Source organism: Rhinatrema bivittatum, chromosome 4, assembly GCF_901001135.1.
Source record: "Rhinatrema bivittatum chromosome 4, aRhiBiv1.1, whole genome shotgun sequence".
In the NCBI taxonomy this organism is placed as follows: Eukaryota; Metazoa; Chordata; class Amphibia; order Gymnophiona; family Rhinatrematidae; genus Rhinatrema; species Rhinatrema bivittatum.
In genome coordinates, this window is record NC_042618.1 from 440043957 (window position 1) to 440063436 (window position 19480).

Consider the following 19480-nt stretch of genomic DNA (forward strand, 5'->3'; position numbering starts at 1 on the left):
CTTAGGCAGGGAACCCAATCTGAACCTTAGCCCAAACCTTTGCTAACTCAACTAATAGCGATATCAGAGACCTTTAAATATCGGAAGCGGATGATGTCATCTGAGGGAGACGCCCCTGAGGTTCGCGCCCTTGCTGGTATTTCACTCGGAGCGCGCGCGCGTGCCCGCCCTAGGCTTTAGGCAACATGGCAGATCTGCAGTGTCAAGCCGGCCCAGGGACGCCGGAGAGAGACGGCAGGGAGACGTCGCGGCAGCCAGCCTTCCTTCAGACCTGGAGGGAGTCGTCACAGAGGTAAAGAGGGCAGAGTGAAGATGTCGGGCAGCGACACAGGAGGTAGGAGCCCGTCCCTGGCCATGTGTTGATGTACCACATGGCCACCTGGTTGTCCGTCTGGATCAGGATGACCTGGTTGGAAAGGCGATCCTGAAACACCCTGAGAGCATATCTGATTGCTCTTAGCTCCAGGAAATTTATTTGGTGCTTGGCTTCCTCTGGAGACCAAGTCCCCTGAGTTTGTAAATTGGCAACATGTGCTCCCCAGCTGAGGTTGGAAGCATTGGTGGTAAGGATTATTTGAGGATTTTGAGTCTGGAAAGGTAGGCCTTAGAGAAGATTGGTCTGATTTTTCCACCAAGACAGAGACTGACGAAGTGGGTCGGTGATGTGGACAATGGTTGACAGTGGTTGAAAGGATTGAGTCCATTGTGACTATAGAGTCCACTGCATGACTCTCATGGCCAAGCAGGACATCAGGGTAACATGCACCGAGGACGCCATGTGCCCCAGCAGTTTGAGGAAATGGCGTGCAGTTGAGCATTGATGAGACTGTAGCTGGTGTGCGAGAGACGTGAGAGTGAGAGCTCACTGTCGAGGCAGAAATGCCTTTGCTTTGAAGGTGTCCAAGTCTGCCCCTATGAATGACAAAGTTTGAGATGGGACTCAGCAGGATTTCGTGTAATTGATGAGAAATCCTAGAGAGATCAGAGTGTGTAAGGTAAGACTTAGGGATGACCGAGGCGTTTAACTGAGTGGGAGCCCTGATTAACCAATCGTCGAGATAGGGGTAGATGTGAACACCTTGGGTCCTTAGGAAGGCTGCTACCACTACGAGACACTTGGTGAAGACTCGTGGCGCAGATGCTAGGCCAAACGGGAGCACTCGGTACTGATAGTGCTTTGGGCCTACCAGGAATCTCAGAAATCTGCGATGAGACGGAGTGATGGCTATGTGCGTGTAAGCATCCTGGAGGTCTAGAGAGCAGAGCCAGTCCCCTCTTTGCAGAAGAGGAAGGAGGGAACCCAAGGTTACCATTTTGAACTTTTCTCGTTGGAGGTACTTGTTGAGGGCACATAAGTCCAGAATTGGACGAACGCCGCCTGACGTTTTGGGGATTAGAAAGTACCGGGAATAAAATCCAAGGCCCTGTTGGGAGTAGGGCACTGGTTCGATTGCTCTGGGTCAAAGGAGGAGAGAGACTTCCTGTTCCAGGAATAGTGAATGGTCTGATGTTCCCCACTTCAGCCGAGGTGGGGAATCCGGTGGGATGGAGAGAAAGTTCAGATGATAACCTTGAGAAATTATGGCAAGGACCCACTGGTCTGAAGTGATTGTGTGCCACATGTTGTTGAAGTGGCACAATCAACCTCCCACTGGTACATGCGGCAGTGGAAGCTGGCTGCTGCTCTCTATGCAGGAGTCAAAAACCGGAAGCAGGGCCCAGCTGAGGAGCTGCTTGCGGTTTTTGTTTATGAGGTTGACAAGACTGGGTCTTTTGGAAAGGCTTTGTGGAGCGACCTCTAGACAATGGTGGATAGGACTTCTCTGGACGATAGAACGACATTTTGCAGTCCTTCATGAATTGTTGTTTGGCCGGGTATTCAGAAGGCATCAGAGAGAGTTGGTGAAGAGTCTCATGATGATCCTTGAGCTGTGCCACTGTTTTTTGGATCTGTTCCCCAAACAGATGTCTCCAATGCAAGGCAGATTGGATAATCTGTCCTGGACTTCAGGACGTAAGTCTGAAGACTTAATTTAGGCCCATCTTCTTGCAGAAATAGCAGCTGCCGAAATCTTGGAAGCGGTGTCGAAGATGTCATAAGAGGCCCTTATTTCATGTTTCCCCGCTTCAAAACCTTTGTGAACCAGGGTTTGTAGCTGTTCCTGGAATTGCTGAGGCAGGGACTCTGCAAATTCTTGTTTTTGTTTGAAGAGGACCCTGTTGTACTGGGTCATATAAAGTTGGTAAGATGCAATCCAAGAGATAAGCAATGATCCCTGGAAGACACGCCAACCAATGGCATCTAGGAATTTCTGCTCCTTGCCTGGAGGGAAGAAAGAATGGGGCTTTGAACGACGTGCCCTTTTTTGGGCAGATTCAACAACTACGGACTGGTGATCCAATTGAGGTTTTTGGAACCCTGGAGCTGACTGGACCAAATATGTGGTATCTGCTTTCCGGTTGACTGGTTCTACCGAACCAGGGTGTTCCCAATTCTTTTTGAGAAAATCCAAAAGAACATGATGGATAGGGATGGAGGTGATTTCTTTGGGAGCATCCAGAAATTGTAACAGCTCCATCATCTGATGTCTATCATCTTGCTCTGTCTGTAGTTGGAAAGGAACCAACTCCGACATTTCCTTCACAACACTGATGAAGGACAAGTCCTCTGGAGGAGAACGCTTCCTGCTTTCAGTAGAAGAGGGTGGTGATGGTAAATCATCAGTGTCTGGTGACAAATCGTTGGTCCCGGTATCATAAGGATCAGCTCCGGTCCTTCTAGGATCCTGAGAGGGATGGGACGAAGGTATTCCCGAAAGTCCCGGTCTAGGCTCCGAAGGCATGGAGGGAGTTACCGGGGGCACCGATGTCGGCATAGAGGACATCGATGGACGAATCGGCGGCACCAATGGTAACGGCATCGAAGATTTCGATGGTTTAGGCATCGGCAGGACTCCCGATGGAACGGTGTTTCACCTCCCGATGACAGCGGAAGAGGAGAGAGCGCCGGATCCATCGGTGACCCTGGATCCATCAGTGGAAAAGCGGCTGTAAGCGCTTCCATTCTCGAAAGCAGCAGTGCCAGTGCTGCCGGAATGGGGTCGGTGATCGGTTCAACACTCAGCACCGGGTTCAGCATCCGAGGAACCTGGAATCTGTGCATCGATTTGTCGATGGCCTCCTGAACCATCCAGTCCAGCTGTTCACAGAGACATGGAGCAAGCAGCCCCGGCTCCGGAAGGGGAGTAGGAGGCAGAGGCATAGCTGGAGGGACCACCGTTAAAGGCAGAGTCGCAGCTCCCATTACCCATCCGGGTGAGGGTTGCCTCAGTGACCCGGTCTCAGAAAGGTTCGATGCCTTTTCTGGATGGGGCTTCTTCGATGGCGGCTTGGACGATGGCGAGGTCGATGATTTGCCTTCATTGATGGTCCAAGGCTTTCGGTGCCGACGTCGATGTTTCTCTCTTCGATCCCCTCGGCCCTGAGGGGGAACAGAGGTAGTCGATGGCCGGGAAGTCGTCAACACTGGAATGTCACTGGCTGGTGCCCAATACTGGTGCGACGTGGATGGTGCCGGTTCAGACGACGTCGAAGCTATGGACGGCATCGGAGTTTGAGACCGAAAGAGAAGTCCCATTTTCTCCATTCTGGCTTTGCAACCTTTTGGTGTCATTAAGGCACATTTGGTGCAAGTCAGGACATCATGCTCACACCCTAGGCACATTACACAGACTTTATGCGGGTCTGTGATGGACATGGTGCGAGTGCAGTCAGGGCACCGATGGAACCTCGACACCATGGCCTTTGAAAAAAATTGAGCCGTGGTACGGTCAACGGTCAGTTGGCCGCGAGGGCCAAACCTGACGGGAATCGACCGGAACTGGGTAAAAACTTACCGGAGTACCGCGAAAGTAAATATTCAAGAGAGGGACCCCTGTGGGGTATGAAAGTTTGAAGTAATTCCGTGAGGAAAAATTCCTGTCAGGAATATCCAAGAGCTCCTTAATCGCGTGGCTACTGCTGCGCGGAAAAAAGAAGACTGAAGGGGGGCCCCTGATGGTTGCAGGGTTAGTGCCATCCTGGGCATGCCCAGTAAGTGCCAGTCAAAGTTCTAGAAACTTTGACAAAAGTGTTCCATGATTGGGCTCCATCCTGCGATGTCACCCATATGTGAGGACTACCATCCTGCTTGTCCTGTGAGAATGGCGTTATCAACACAAAAACAATTTGTTGAAAATTAAAATGAAGTTTTAGGGGCATATATATGTTCTGCTCTGTGCCCAATAACCTTGTGGGGTGTTCCTAGCAGGTGGGCTCTATTGGTACTTGGCGTCTGGTTCTTTCCTAATTAGAAAAGTTTCCTTTGCCTAGTGATTAGGCCCATGGCCTGCCTTTCAGTCCTTCCTGGCTAGGAGGAGTTCCTTCACAGGACATTCCTCATCTTTCTAAGAGGATAGCATGCCCTCTAGGCTTCAGAAAAGAATACAGTGCAGTTCAGAGTTTTGGCATTGAAATGCACCATGAAGTCACTCTGGTCTTGGTTTTCAAAGCAACTTACATAAAGTCCAGTTTTATGCATGTAAGCTGCATTTTGAAAATTAGTCAGGGGCCAGTGCATATAAAAAAGTGTGCATAACCCAGTTTCGCACATACTTTTACGTGCACTGAGAGATAACCTGGGGGTGAAACTGTGACTTAAGTGCCTAATTTTTTAAAGTATGCAATTAAGTTATCCCACACAAGTTACATCTGCAAGGAGCAGGTGTAACTTTGAGCAAGATACCAGTCAATGTTAAAGGCAAATTTATATCTGTAAGTTCACTTTGAAAAACCTTGGTAAAGTCTTCCAATCAAAGGTGAATTTTAAAAGCCCAGTGCTTGCATTAATTAGGGGATGTGCAAATAAGTTGGGCTTGCATGTGCCAAGCTGCCCAGGTGCACACTTCCAAAGTTTTCAAAAAGAGGCAGAGTGTGGGCATGGTCTGGAAGGACATGGGCATTTCAGGACATGAACCAGAGATGTGTGCATAAATACTTAAGTGTCCTGGTGCACCCCAAGGTCCCCTGCCACATAACTTTACTTCTGGCGTGGATGACATGTACGTTAAAAAATAAAACTAGGCAGATCTGCAGGGTTTTAAGGGTTGGGGCTAACTGGAGGGAGTGAAAGCTATTAAACAAGAGGGTTTGGAGGACCTCTCTCTTAACTGGGTGAACTGGGGATGAACTGGTAAAACTGGGAATGGAGTCAGCATGCCCCTTTTAAAATCCCCCGACTTACACGGTAGAACCAAGATTTGTGCGCTGCCATGTGCATGCCCAATTAAAATTCAGCGCACAGGTGCATGTGGTCAGGCTATTTTATAACTTGCACGCATATATGTGTGCAAGTTATAAAATAGCCGTGTCCCTGGGTGCGGGCCGACATATGTGCACAAAGTTACATTAACAATGCACATGTAAACTTTTCTGCTATGCAGACTGTGCTAAAGTGCCCAAATACATATGGAGGTGGTGAAGACAAAAACAGTATCTGAATTCGAATAAGCATGGATTAAATGCAGGTGATCTCTAAGGAAATGATACTAAATTAATTGGATGGATGGACAGACTGGATAGGCCATCTTTTTCTGCCATCATGTTTCTATGTATGTAACATAGTAATATCAGAAGAAAAAGACCAAATGATCCATCCAGTCTGCCCAGCAAGCTTCTTTTGGTAGTATCTGCCATGCAGTTCAGGTTACCCCCATGTTTCTCTTAAGGAAGGCGTGTGAGCAATACAGATTTTAAAAGCCACGATTTATGTGCATATATGCGCGTGCATGAGCAAAAAGTAAAGGGGTGGAAAAGAGGCGGGGCATGGGCATTCTGGGGCGAGGCCAATAGATACCCGCATAAATCCATATTTTAAAACTAGCTACTACAGCTGCTCCTGATGAATAACAAGTCTGCAGATCTCACATTTTAGATCTTATGTGACATGGTGAAGGGTCTGGGTCAAGCGGAGATGTGCAGGATGAAGAATCAGAAGGGTCACGATGACCGTGAGCTGACTAGTCAAACTGGTGGACTAACTGGAAAAACTGGGAATGTCCCTTGTGCGAGCATGTTTTAAAATCTATTTACAAGCATGCACTAAAGCCGAAAAGTCCTATGGAAGATACGTGAAGTAGGTTTGCTCAAGTAACCTCTTAAAATCTGGAGCATACTTACACATGGTAGGCGAATTTTAAATCATACGTGCGCAAATGCGCACATGATTTAAAAGTCTAGCATATCTCCGCTCACGCGCAGGTTCGAGTGTGCATGAGTGAACATGCGCTTGTTTTAAAATTAGCCTGTTTGGCTACATTTGATCTTAAAAATCAAAAAGGAACCAAAAAGGTTCACTCACTGTGAAAAACGTTTATGTGTGTACTATTAGGGGCGGATTTTAAAAGGCCCGCGCACGCCGGCGCACCTATTTTGCATAGGCCGCCTGCGCGCGTAAAGCCACGGGACGCGCGTAAGTCCCGAGGCTTTCAAAAAGGGGAAGGAGGGGGCGTGTCCGGGGGCGTTCCCGAAATGACGCGGCGTTTCGGGGGGGTGCCCCGGCGTTTCGGGGGCGGGCCCGGGGGCGTGGTCGAGGCCTCCGGACCAGCCCCCAGGACTGGAGGATGGAGCGGGGCTGCTGGCGATGCGCGCAAAGTTACGCCTGCTTTCAGCAGGCGTAACTTTGCCGACAAAGGTAAGGGGGGGGTAGGTGGGGGGAGGGCGAAGAAAAGTTCCCTCCGAGGCCGCTCCGAAATCGGAGCGGCCTCGGAGGGAACATGCAGCTCGCGCTGGGCTCGGCGCGCGCAGGTTGCACAAATGTGCACCCCCTTGCGCGCGCCAACCCTGGATTTTATAAGATACGCGCGGCTACGCACGTATCTTATAAAATCCAGCGTACTTTTGTTCGCGCCTGGTGCGCAAACAAAAGTACGCGCTCGCGTATTTTTTAAAAATCTGCCCCTTACTATTTAACACTGTGCATGTGGCATTGATACATTTACATTTGATCTTAGACAAAATATAAAGAACCAATCAGGGCGGTACAGAGGGAGACTATGCCCTCCCATTCCCTTCCTGTTTGGATTTTCCTTTGTTCTGAAATATAGCTGCCTAAGTTGTCAGTCGCACTCTGTTCTGAAATATAGCTGCCTAAGTTGTCAGTCGCACTCTATACACTCTGGTTTGGAATCTGTCTGCTTGATGAAAGCATTTATAAACACTTTACATAAGTGTTCCATTTTGTTCCAACACAAATGCCTCTTTTCTTCTGAACCTTAGACTTCTATTGCTGTTTATCTGTGAAGTAATGGTGGACTGCTATTCAGCAGTTTCCTTCTTTATGCAAATCCACCTGTTTAACAGCTTCCCCATGAGGTGTATATTCCCCCCCCCCTCCCCACACACACACACTTTCTCCTATTGCATTTCTTTTCACCTTGCAGTACACTTACTTCCCCTCCCCATTAAACCAGTGAGTGGGGAAGGTGTCATGGTCTAACAGTTGTATTTTTACTGGACACGTTAAACAATTTTACTGCATACAACAAAAATCAAGCTACGTAAAAAGGTCCTAAAATGCTCCTTCCCTTGTCCCATACACAACTTAGTGATAATACAGACACAGTAAATGTTACTGTAATCATGTATGCAATCATTTAAATTTACATACAAATGTGGGAAAATGAGTTGTTTAGCCATTATCATCCTATGCATGAATCTGTTTTAGCTGGTGTGAAATTTGATATGCAGTAAATACCATAGAAAAATCTGTGCCAGGGAGGGTGGCTTTTAGGGTGTCTATGCGACTGCAAAGTTCTTTTTTTTTTTAATTTTTGGGTAAAATATAGTATACAGGAAGCAAAAAGGTAGCAATTGCTAATTCAAGAAAGCTTCATTGAATGTTTTGCTTCCCATCCCTCAGAATCAATAAGTGCCAACTCTTAGAGAGGAACTTTAGTGCAGGGAAATGGTGTGGCAGGTCTGCTCCTGTTACCTCAGGAAAATTACTATGACTGTAATTGGCATAGTTGCACTTTAGTTCATCTCATGTTGAATTTGACTTACCACATAATCTCCTAAATGACAAAACAGCCTAACTAGAAAAAACAAAGCAGGGAGAACCATCATGAAAGGAACAGGAACTGCAAAGATGAAGATGGAAGGCCAACATGGCACTCCTTTTTCAGTAAGTGTCATAAAGGAACTGGGGGATTTTGGAATTTCAATAGCTCTATTGCCACCTAGTGTCAAAAGAATGGTGAAATCTCCAGCCAGTCAGATTTTTAAGATACTCAAAATGAATATGCATGAAATATATATAAAGTGTTCTGCTTCCACTGTATGCAAATTTGTCATGCAAATTTATTGTGGATATCCTGCAAAGCCAACTTTCTAGGAGTACTGGTGGACAGGTTTGGGAGCTGCTGGTCTAAAGCAGGGGCTCTCAATCCTGAACCCTGAGGGACAAACAGGTCTGGTTTACATTTAAACACCTTTTTTTAATAGGCCATATGAATGCAAATATATCTGATGAATATTCATTGTTGATATGCTGAAAACTAGACCTGTCTGCAGCCCTCGCTGAGAACTTCTGCTCTAGAGTCTGAGAGAAGCTTCTTCTGATCATGACTATGATAGATCAAATAACTTCACATTAGTGTGACTCAAGAGTTATTCTTATCTTTGAAGATTAAATGAAATATTCTGTTAATGATGAGAATTTGTAATTTTTTGGAAAGAGCCAAGATAGCTACCGTACTTTCTTTTTAAATGCAAAACCAGAAACATTTACATATATGAAAAAATTATTAATATGAAATATTTGCCAAGCTGCACAAATTGTGGATTCAAACTACATTTAATTGGGTGCACAAGGTGAAAGATATAGAGATGCTATAATATATGAATGCCTAATAAATACATTTTTGTCCTGACCTGCATAAATCTTGGGCACCTCGTAATCAATATTATCATCGGATTCAATCGGCCTTTCAAATGCAGTGGCTACTCGAAACTGTTTTCCAATGAAATTTCTGCAGTATATCTAAATACAAGAATATACACTGCTTGTTAATAATATGTACTAGTTTTCAAGTTTTTCACTTACTGAAAAGGAAACTGTATTCATCATATACTCTAAAATTCTTCAAAAGTGAACATGGTAGATAAATGCCCAATCTCTATAAATTTTCTTTTAAGCTCATCATTTTTAAAAATTCTTTAACTAGCCCTAATAAAGGGTAGATTTTAAAAGCACTGCGCACATAAATCTCGGGGTTTATGCTTGTGGCCGGGCCTTGCTTGCGCCGGGTGAATTTTCAAAGGGGCCCGGCCACGTGGGTAAACCCCGGTATGTGCACAAGTGCCAGGCCTCTTCAAAGGGGCAGAACAGGGGGGCGGGGTCTGGGCGGGCCAGGACAGCGCCATTGTAAGCTGTCCTGGGAAAGCGTGTGCTGGCAGCTGGCCGGCGCGTCTACATTGCTTCTGCTCCCAAGGGGCAGTAAGTCAAAAAATAAAAAAATTAGGGGTAGCTAGTTAGGAATTAAGGATCAGGGTGGAGAGAGGAAAGGAAGGAAGGTTAGGTAAGGGGGTAGGGAAGTTCCCTCCCAGTCCTTAATTGGAGCGGACTGGGAGGGAACCCGGGGAGGCCTGATTGCGTCGTCACGCATACTATTACAAAATTCGGTCCCCCCTGCGCACACCACTCACACATGCGCGCGCAGATTATAAAATCTGGCGTGCATGTGCACGCAGCCCATGGATTTTATAACATGCGCACGCCGGTGCGCGCATGTTATAAAATTGGCGCATCCATGTGTGCACGCCGGAAAGCACACGCACATGGACACGCGCACTCACATTTTAAAATCTACCCCTAAATTTGCTTGACCTCCTGGAAGCCCCCAAGCTCAAAGCAGTTGTAAATTATATCACACTTAAAGGGTAATTTTAAAGGACTTACACATATAAATGTAACATACTATCATAGCAATTTTGAAAAACAATTCTCGTATGTAAAGTGCACTTACACGCGAATATCCTATGGACAATTCAATGGCATATACTGTAGCAATTTTCAAAAGCCCACTTACATGGGTAAAAAGCATTTACAGGTGTAAAACCCAATTTTAAGCTCGTAAAGGAAAATTAGTTTCTTACCTGATAATTTTCGTTCCTGTAGTACCACGAATCAGTCCAGACACCTGGGTTGTGACTCCGTACCAGCAGATGGAGACAGAGCAAGACCCGTCGGGCTCCCCTACATATAATAAGGCGCCACCCACAGCCCCTCAGTCTTACGTAATGTAAAAGCCAAATTGAACAACCAGACTATCTAACTAAACCGCCCTAAATCAGGGCCGATTCAACAAACCCCCAGCTGTAACAGAACTCCCAGAACCAGAGGAAAACAATGACAACCAGTTTGAACAATCGAATCCACTGAGCGGACTCTCCGTTACTTCAGAACAAACAGTACAGACAACATAGACTACTTGGGTGGGCTCCTTGACTGATCCGTGGTACTACAGGAACGAAAATTATCAGGTAAGAAACTAATTTTCCTTTCCCTGTACATACCCGGATCAGTCCAGACACCTGGGATGTACCAGAGCCAAATTACCGAGGTTGGGAACCAGAGAGTCCCGCTCGGAGTACTCTCTCTCCAAAACCCCACGATTCTGCAGCCTGCACATCCAGCCTATAATGTCTAGTGAAAGTGTGCAACGACTTCCAAGTCGCCGCCCTGCAAATTTCCTGAGGCGACACTTGAGAGGATTCCGCCCACGAGGCGGCGTGTGAACGCGTCGAGTGAGCCCGAAGACCCACGGGAACAGGTTTCCCTTTCAGAATATATGCCGAAGCAATGGCCTCCTTGAGCCAACGCGCAATCATGGTCCGGGAAGCTGCACCACCCCTCTTTGGGCCAGAACACAAAACAAAGAGGTGGTCTGAGACCGGGAAAGGGTTCGTAACCTCCAGGTAACGGAGGAGAACACTGCGGAGATCGAGTTTCCGTAAATCTTTCGCCCCAGTGTCCGATCGCTCCCCTTCCGGAAAAGCAGGAAGCTCAACTGACTCTTTCAAATGAAACGCCGACACCACCTTCGGTAGAAAGGAAGGAACCGTCCTTAAAGATACACCTGAATCCGAGATCCGTAAGAACGGCTCCCTACATGACAGAGCCTGCAACTCCGAAACTCGTCTCGCCGACGCGATCGCAACGAGAAAGACCGCCTTCAGAGTAAGATCCTTTAGCGAAGCCCGCTTTATCGGCTGAAACGGCAACGAGCACAAAGCGGAAAGTACCCAATTGAGATTCCAGGACGGACAAGGATGACGCAACGGAGGACGTAAATGCTTAGTCCCCCGAAGAAAATGTGCTACATTCGGGTGAAGTGCTAGGGACAACCTTGCACCTTTCCCCTGAGACAACCGAGTGCCGCTATCTGGACCCGAAGTGTACTACAAGAGAGACCTTTCGAGAGACCCGCCTGAAGAAAGGCGAGGACATCGGAGACGGATGCTGACATAGGATCCCCCTTACGATCCCTACACCAGTCCTCAAACAGCGCCCAAACCCGAACGTAGGCTAAGGACGTAGACTGTTTCCTAGATCTCAACAAGGTGGCTATCACCGCCTCCGAATATCCTTTATTCTTCAAGCGTTTCCTCTCAAAAGCTATGCAGCGAGACAGAAGTGATCCGCGTCTCCCAAACAAACGGGTCCTTGACGAAGGAGAGCCGCGGCTCCGTGAAAACGAAGGGGAGGTTCCACTGCCAAGTGGAGTAGATCCGCGAACCAAGGCCTCCTTGGCCAATCCGGCGCTACCAGAATCACATCCAACGAATGTAGTTCTATCCGCCGAAGAACCTTGCCTATCAGGGGCCAAGGAGGGAACACATACAGCAACACATCTGTGGGCCAGGGAAGCACCAGCGCATCGACGTCTTCGGCCCCTCGCTCTCTCCGTCGGCTGTAACAGCGTGGAGCCTTTGTGTTCTGAGTGGTGGCCATCAGATCCATGTGTGGCGTCCCCCACCTTTTGCAGATGAGGTGATAAGCGACCTCCGCCAGTTCCCATTCTCCTGGATCCAGATGATGACGGCTGAGGAAGTCCGCTTGGACATTGTCGACTCCGGCGATGTGAGACGCCGCAATGTGGCTGAGATTCTGCTCCGCCCAGCTCATTAGGCGCTGCCCCTCCTCCACCACTAGCCGGCTCCTTGTTCCGCCTTTGCGATTGATGTACACCACGGTAGTCGCATTGTCCGACAACACCCTGACCGCCTTCCCGTGAATCAGCGGGAGGAAGGATTGCAGCGCTAGCGTTACCGCCCTGGTCTCCAAGCGATTGATGGACCACTGTGACTGAGCCCTGGACCACTGTCCCTGCACCGAGCGTCCAAGACAGACCGCTCCCCAGCCAGATAGACTGGCGTCCGTCGTGACTACTGTCCAGTTGGGCATGAGCAGGGAAACCCCGCACGTCAGATGGTCGGGATTGAGCCACCACTGAAGACTGGCCCTCGCCTGAGCCGTGAGTGGGAGCGGGAGGTGGAATTCTTCCGACACCGGCTTCCATCGGGAGAGCAATGCTGATTGCAACGGACGTAGATGAGCGAAGGCCCAGGGAACCAAAGCTAGCGTTGATGCCATAGAGCCTAAAACCATCAGATAATCACACACCTGAGGAATCCGTAGCGACAATAAACGCCTCACTTGACTCTGAAGCTTGCACACCCGCTCCTTGGAAAGAGACACCTTGCCCTGCTTCGTGTCGAACAGCGCTCCCAGATACTCCAAGGACTGGGTAGGGACCAACCGGCTCTTGGCGAGATTGACCACCCATCCGAGGGAGTGTAAGAGCTGCAGGACTCTGTCGAACGCCTGTCGACACAGTCTTTCGGTCTTGGCCCGAATGAGCCAATCGTCCAAGTAGGGGTGCACTAGAAATCCCTCCCTCCGGAGCTGTGCTGCCACCACTACCATCACCTTGGTAAACGTGCGGGGAGCGGTGGCGAGACCGAAGGGAAGAGCTCTGAATTGGTAGTGTCTGCCCAGAATGCAAAACCTGAGGAACCTCTGATAGAACGGCTGGATGCCTATATGAAGGTACGCTTCCGTGAGGTCCAATGAAGCCAGGAATTCGCCTGGCCGAACCGAGGCTACCACCGACCGAATTGTCTCCATTTTGAAGCGTGGGATGCGAAGACACCTTCTTTGGCACGACAAAGTAAATGGAGTACCGGCCCTTCCGTTGTTGCCCCGGGGGCACGGGGGTTATTGCGCCCAGGTCTTCCAGCCGTTGAAGAGTGTCCCTGACCGCTACACGCTTGCCTTGGCCCTTGCAAGGTGACACAAGAAACTTGTCTGCCGGAATCCGTGCAAAATCTAAAGCATTACCTCAACTTATCACGCTGAGGACCCACTGGTCCAATGTTATTTTAGTCCATTCCTCGGCAAAAAGCGCTAACCTGGCTCCTACGTTTGGCATGACCGATGGGATCTGCCGCGAGGAATGGACCATCCGCGTTTCATTGGGATGCCTTGGACCCCGTTCCCGACGAAGGCACATCTTGCCGCCTAAACTTTTTCCCTCGAAAGGACTGAGACCACGAAGATGACTTGGAGGACCCGGAACAGTAAGAGGAACCGGACGATCTCGGCGGACGCGACCTTCTATTCCCCCGAAACCGGGACCGATTGGTGAAAGCAGTCCGAGTCCTAGGCCTGTCCTCAGGCAACTTAAAGGCCTTGTTTTCTCCGAGCGACTGCATCAGGTCATCCAACTCCTTTCCAAACAACAACTTCCCCTTAAATGGTAGCGAGCCAAGGTGAGCCTTGGAGGACCCATCCGCCGCCCAATTGCGGAGCCAGAGGAGACAGCGCGCGGAAACCGCTGAAACCATGGCTCTGGCCGACGTCCGCAGTAAGTCATACAGAGCATCCGCACTATAAGCGATCACCGCCTCCAGGTGATCCGCCTGCGCAGATTCCTCTTCAGAGAGATCTGCATTGGCCTGGAGCACCTGGGCCCAGCGCAGCCCTGCCCGCAGGGCAAAGTTACTACAAATAGCCGCGCGGACCCCCAGCGCCGAAACCTCAAAAACCTTTTTAAGCTGCAGCTCCAGTTTCCTATCCTGGATATCCTTGAGTGCCGTGGCCCCTGTGACCGGGATCGTTGACCTCTTCGTTACTGCCGACACCGCTGCGTCCACTCTGGGAAGGCGAAGGAGCTCCAGCGCGTCCTCTGGCAGTGGATACAGCTTATCCATAGCCTTACTCACTTTCAGGCCCAACTCCGGGGTATCCCATTCCCGGAATAAAATGTCCGACGCCAAGAAGTGGAACAGGAAAGCCACTGCTGGACCCGTAATGCCCAACAGCACCGGGTCCATTTTGGCCCCCGGCCGGGACTCCACCGGTGGTGCATCCACACCGAGCTCCTGAAGAATGGCCGGAATAAGCGGTGCTAGTTCCTCCTGCCGGAACAATCGTACCACCCTAGGGTCATCCCCATCCACCGCCGGCATACCCTTGCCAATACCGGGCTGGACTGACCCCTCTTCTTCCGGCCCGTCGGCCCCCCCCCAGGGGCCCTACAGACGGGTCCGCTTCCTCCGATGAGGAAAAACCGGTGTCCAAGTCCTGGGGGATACCCCGCACAGGGCGCTTCTCCCTCTGCGGGTCCGAGGTTCTCCGGGACCTATCCTCAGCTTTCCGCTTCCGGGACCCCGACTGTCCGTCCGAGCCCCCCGTGGCAAACGCCCTACTCACCTTCCATTTGGATCTTTTATATTTCAGAACCTTGCGTAAAAGAAGCGCGAAGTCGGAAGCAAAGGAAGCCTCCGAACCCAAAGAAGCCTCCTCTAGACTAACTTCCACCGGCGATGCAGCCCCCCCCCCCGGGGCGCTCCCCCCGGGGGGCCACTGCTGTGGGGAAAGCGCGGGAGGCATGCCGCCATTAGCGGCAACCTTCCGTGTGGCCTCCTGAACTGCACTCAAAATGTCCACCGTTCCCGCGCTAAGCGGGAACGGATCAGCATTGCCTTCCCAGTTCTGCCCGGCGCGCGGCGGAGCTATTGCCGGCCGAGACCGGCTCCCCTGACCAGTCTCGGACGGCCCCTAGCTGCCTGAAACACAACTGGAGCAGATTCCCGCGCGCGCACTGAGCCGCACGCTCGGCAAGAAGATCCCCTCGGCATCCGCGAAGCGTCAACAGAGCCGGATTAAACTAATAAAAATTAATTTAAAATTAATTATATGCCCCGAGCGGCGAACGAAGTACGGAGAGTCAGCGCAGCCAAGCAGAAGAAAAAAAACACTTTTTTTTTTTTTTACTTGCCGCCGCTGTCCCTGGTCCTGAGCCTCCTGCTCCAGCGGGGGTGAGTGAACCGGGCTCCCCGGTGTCACCCCCGACGCTGCTACCAGAGGAAGGCAGGGTCCTCGACCCTTAGCAGCAGCCTCAACCAGGGGGGGATGGTCCCCTCAGAACCTTCCAACCCCCCTGGGAGGTTCCCAGGGCGAGGCAGTCTTCTTACTTCCTTTTCCTCTCCTGCCTTCTATAATTATTATTTTTTTTTTTTTCAAAACTTCTTAACCACCCAAAGAAAAACAGATTCCTGACTAACTAACCAAGCTACCCAGGATCCCAGAGACTGTGGGTGAACCTGCCCCATCTGCTGGAGACAGAGTAAGACTGAGGGGCTGTGGGTGGTGCCTTACTATATGTAGGGGAGCCCGACGGGTCTTGCTCTGTCTCCATCTGCTGGTGCGGAGTCACAACCCAGGTGTCTGGACTGATCCGGGTACGTACAGGGAAATGCTTTTTAAAATTACCCTCTGAGGCAGGGGTGGGCAATTCCAGTCCTCGAGGGCCACAAACCTGTCGAGGTTTTAGGATATCCTAATGAATATGCATGACAGATTTGCATACAACTGAGGCAGAGTGCATGCAAATCTCTCATATGCATATTCATTAGGGATATCCTGAAAACCAGACTGGTTTGTGGCCCTCGAAGACCGGAAGTGCCCACCCCTGCTCTAAGGCTTTGACTGATTCATACTATACTCAACGCATGAACCAACAAAAGTTAAAAATCTCAGTTAGGTATGCTGTTGGGCAAGTGATACTGACTGAGCACTTGTTCAGTGACAAAGTGAAAAAATCTGTGGTTAGCTGAGCTAATGAATGCATGTTACACAGAGGCAAGGTCATTTGAAACAAAGATGGAGGAGCCCCAGGCAGAGAATGGAGTCTTTTTTATTGACTTGCATTCAAAGGGGCTGATGCAATACTGTGCGCTCAGCTGAGCACATTGTATAACTCGCACTCTGACGCGGATTAAATAGGCGCTAATCCACCCCCTAATGCAATAGGGGGATTAGCGCCTATTTAACCTAAGTCAGATGCAGAGTGAATGTAATAACGCTCATCACATGCAAATGCATGTGAATGAGCCTATTACACATTCACTACTCATGCAAAAAAATAAATGTGCGTCTCAGACTCACATTTATCGCTCAGCTATTAATCCCTGCCTGGAGCAGGCGTTAATAGCTGAGCGCAGGTAAAAGAAGTACAGAAAAGCAGAAAAAGGGGGAGCCCAGAGAGAGCGTGGTGAGGAACGGGCCCCGCTCCTTCTTACATCCGTTTGTGACCTACCCGGAACATCCAGGACTCACGAGGCGTCTGCCGGAGAGAGCCCTGCCCCCCCTCCGCTGTGAGTGGGCGGTGCTGGAGGACGTCAGAGGAGGAAGTCTGCCCATAAATTTCGGGGCAGACGGCGATAACAACTGGGGAGCCCAGAGAGAGCGTGGTGAGGAACGGGCCCCGCTCCTTCTTACATCCGTTTGTGACCTACCCGGAACATCCAGGACTCACGAGGCGTCTGCCGGAGAGAGCCCTGCCCCCCCTCCGCTGTGAGTGGGCAGTGCTGGAGGACGTCAGAGGAGGAAGTCTGCCCATAAATTTCGGGGCAGACGGCGATAACAACTGGGGAGCCCAGAGAGAGCGTGGTGAGGAACGGGCCCCGCTCCTTCTTACATCCATTTGTGACCTACCCGGAACATCCAGGACTCACGAGGCGTCTGCCGGAGAGAGCCCTGCCCCCCCTCCGCTGTGAGTGGGCGGTGCTGGAGGACGTCAGAGGAGGAAGTCTGCCCATAAATTTCGGGGCAGACGGCGATAACAACTGGGGAGCCCAGAGAGAGCGTGGTGAGGAACGGGCCCCGCTCCTTCTTACATCCGTTTGTGACCTACCCGGAACATCCAGGACTCACGAGGCGTCTGCCGGAGAGAGCCCTGCCCCCCCTCCGCTGTGAGTGGGCAGTGCTGGAGGACGTCAGAGGAGGAAGTCTGCCCATAAATTTCGGGGCAGACGGCGATAACAACTGGGGAGCCCAGAGAGAGCGTGGTGAGGAACGGGCCCCGCTCCTTCTTACATCCGTTTGTGACCTACCCGGAACATCCAGGACTCACGAGGCGTCTGCCGGAGAGAGCCCTGCCCCCCCTCCGCTGTGAGTGGGCGGTGCTGGAGGACGTCAGAGGAGGAAGTCTGCCCATAAATTTCGGGGCAGACGGCGCATCGCCGCCATCGGCGCACGCTGCCTAAGCCGCGCGCTCCAAAGGGGCGCGCGGCTTGGACCGGCTTAGACCGGCGAAGGCGAGAAGGCGCCAACCTCCACGGAAGCGGAAGTAGATTTGGTGCCCGGGACTACCTACTATCTCAAATTGATGTTTATTAACAGGAACTGTGAGTAAAAAATTGTCTACTTGTTGTTTTTTTTTTCTTAACATTATATAGAGACAATTTATGTTACAATGCCGCATTCAAAGCGGAAAGGAAAGGTGCGAATGGAAGCCTCGACCCCCATGGCACCTTCCCCGTTGCAAACAACAATGCCAACTTTTTTTCCACCGGTAGAATCTTCAACCCCGGAGTGTCCCGCTGTAAGAGTGGGGGAGGAGCAAACCCCACTCATACTGGGAGAGGTGAGCTTAAGTCCCGGGGCTCCAACTAAGCCCCCACCTCCAAGAATCAGCATTGTGACTGAGGTTACTAGCACAGCTGCCATACGGAATCCGATGGAGCAGCTGAGCCTGTCCGAGGAGGACCATGGTTTATCAATGCTTCAAGAACAGGGCAAAGACTCTCAGAGTTTTTCTCTTAAAAAGGTGCAGGACTGTGGTGAGGCTGTGGTCAGACCTAAGGCCTCAATAATAACAAAAGGTTGGATAAGTAGTTCCCCCTTGGGGAATAACGTGAACCAAGTACAAGGTATTGATGTTTCCTTACCTCTGACCCCTGATGCATTGCCTGGTACTCCAAAATTAGTGACGGTGGAAATGTTATGGCGTTCCATGAATATGTTGCAGGATAATATTGTGAAGTTAAATACAACTATTAATGAAATGCAAAATGTATTAGTAAACTTAAGCCCCATGGTCCAAAACTATGGGACGACTTTGATTAAGGTACAGCAGGATATTTCCTCTATAGAAAAGGTACAAGCCTCGATCATTAAAGGGGAATTGGCTTTAAATAAAAAGGTAGAAGTAATAGAAAACCATTTAAAATATACAAATTTAAGAATAGTCAATTTCCCTAAATGTCGTATGGTTTCGCCTAAAGAACAACTAAAAAATTACTTTTTAGAAATTCTCACATGGTCGCCTGAAAACTTTCCACAAATTATAAATGCTTATTTTATTAATGAGAAGAAAATTAACGCAGAGCAAGTGGAAGCTTCCTTAAATATAACAGATCTGATTGAAACCTCATATACTAGCCAGGTGGAGATGAGAGGAACTCTTATAGTTAAATTTATGATGTCATCAGACAGAGATCAGGTCTTAAAGGCCTTTATGACAAAATAGATCCTCCCTATACCTGGGTGAAAAAATCTGGATATATCCAGATGTCTCCAAGGAGACTCAAGAAAGAAGGAAAAGGTTCATTGCTCTGGCTAAGATAGCTAGAACTTTTGATATTCAAATAATGATTAGATTCCCATGCAAATGTGTCATGAGGGTGGAGGGGGTAAGATATGTTTATTACGACCTGTCTCATTTAGAGAAATATTTGGAAGAGCGGAGAAACCAAAGAGAAGGAAACACTGTCTAAACCTGTTCCAAGTTGGAATGATAAAGGTAATAATCTACCTAAGTTTCTGATATAAAGTATCCATTAGGATAGATTTATTTATGAAAAAATGTTTTTGCTTTAGGTCTCCCCAATACTAGTATTGTAACTGGTTTCAGGATGTAATTATTATTTAGAAAAAATGAAGGTTATGTAAGTTCAATTTAAAATATACTGAATACCTGAAAAATATTCAAAGTTTTTCCTTTGAATAATGTAAAGTTCAAATATTATTGTTTGTAATTTTTGAAAATCTATAAATAAATAAATAAAAAAAAAAAAAAAAAAAGCAGAAAAA

General features: G+C 49.2%; 1 protein-coding gene across 1 annotated transcript in view; it reads right to left on the minus strand.

Annotated features, from left to right (window-relative positions):
* CFAP54 (cilia and flagella associated protein 54) overlaps positions 1-19480 on the minus strand; it is a 1106494-nt gene that overhangs the window by 506683 nt on the left and 580331 nt on the right. Inside the window, exon 39 of the mRNA XM_029597529.1 lies at positions 8971-9079. Coding sequence (XP_029453389.1) covers positions 8971-9079 — 109 coding nt within the window. The remainder of the gene's footprint in view (positions 1-8970; positions 9080-19480) is intronic.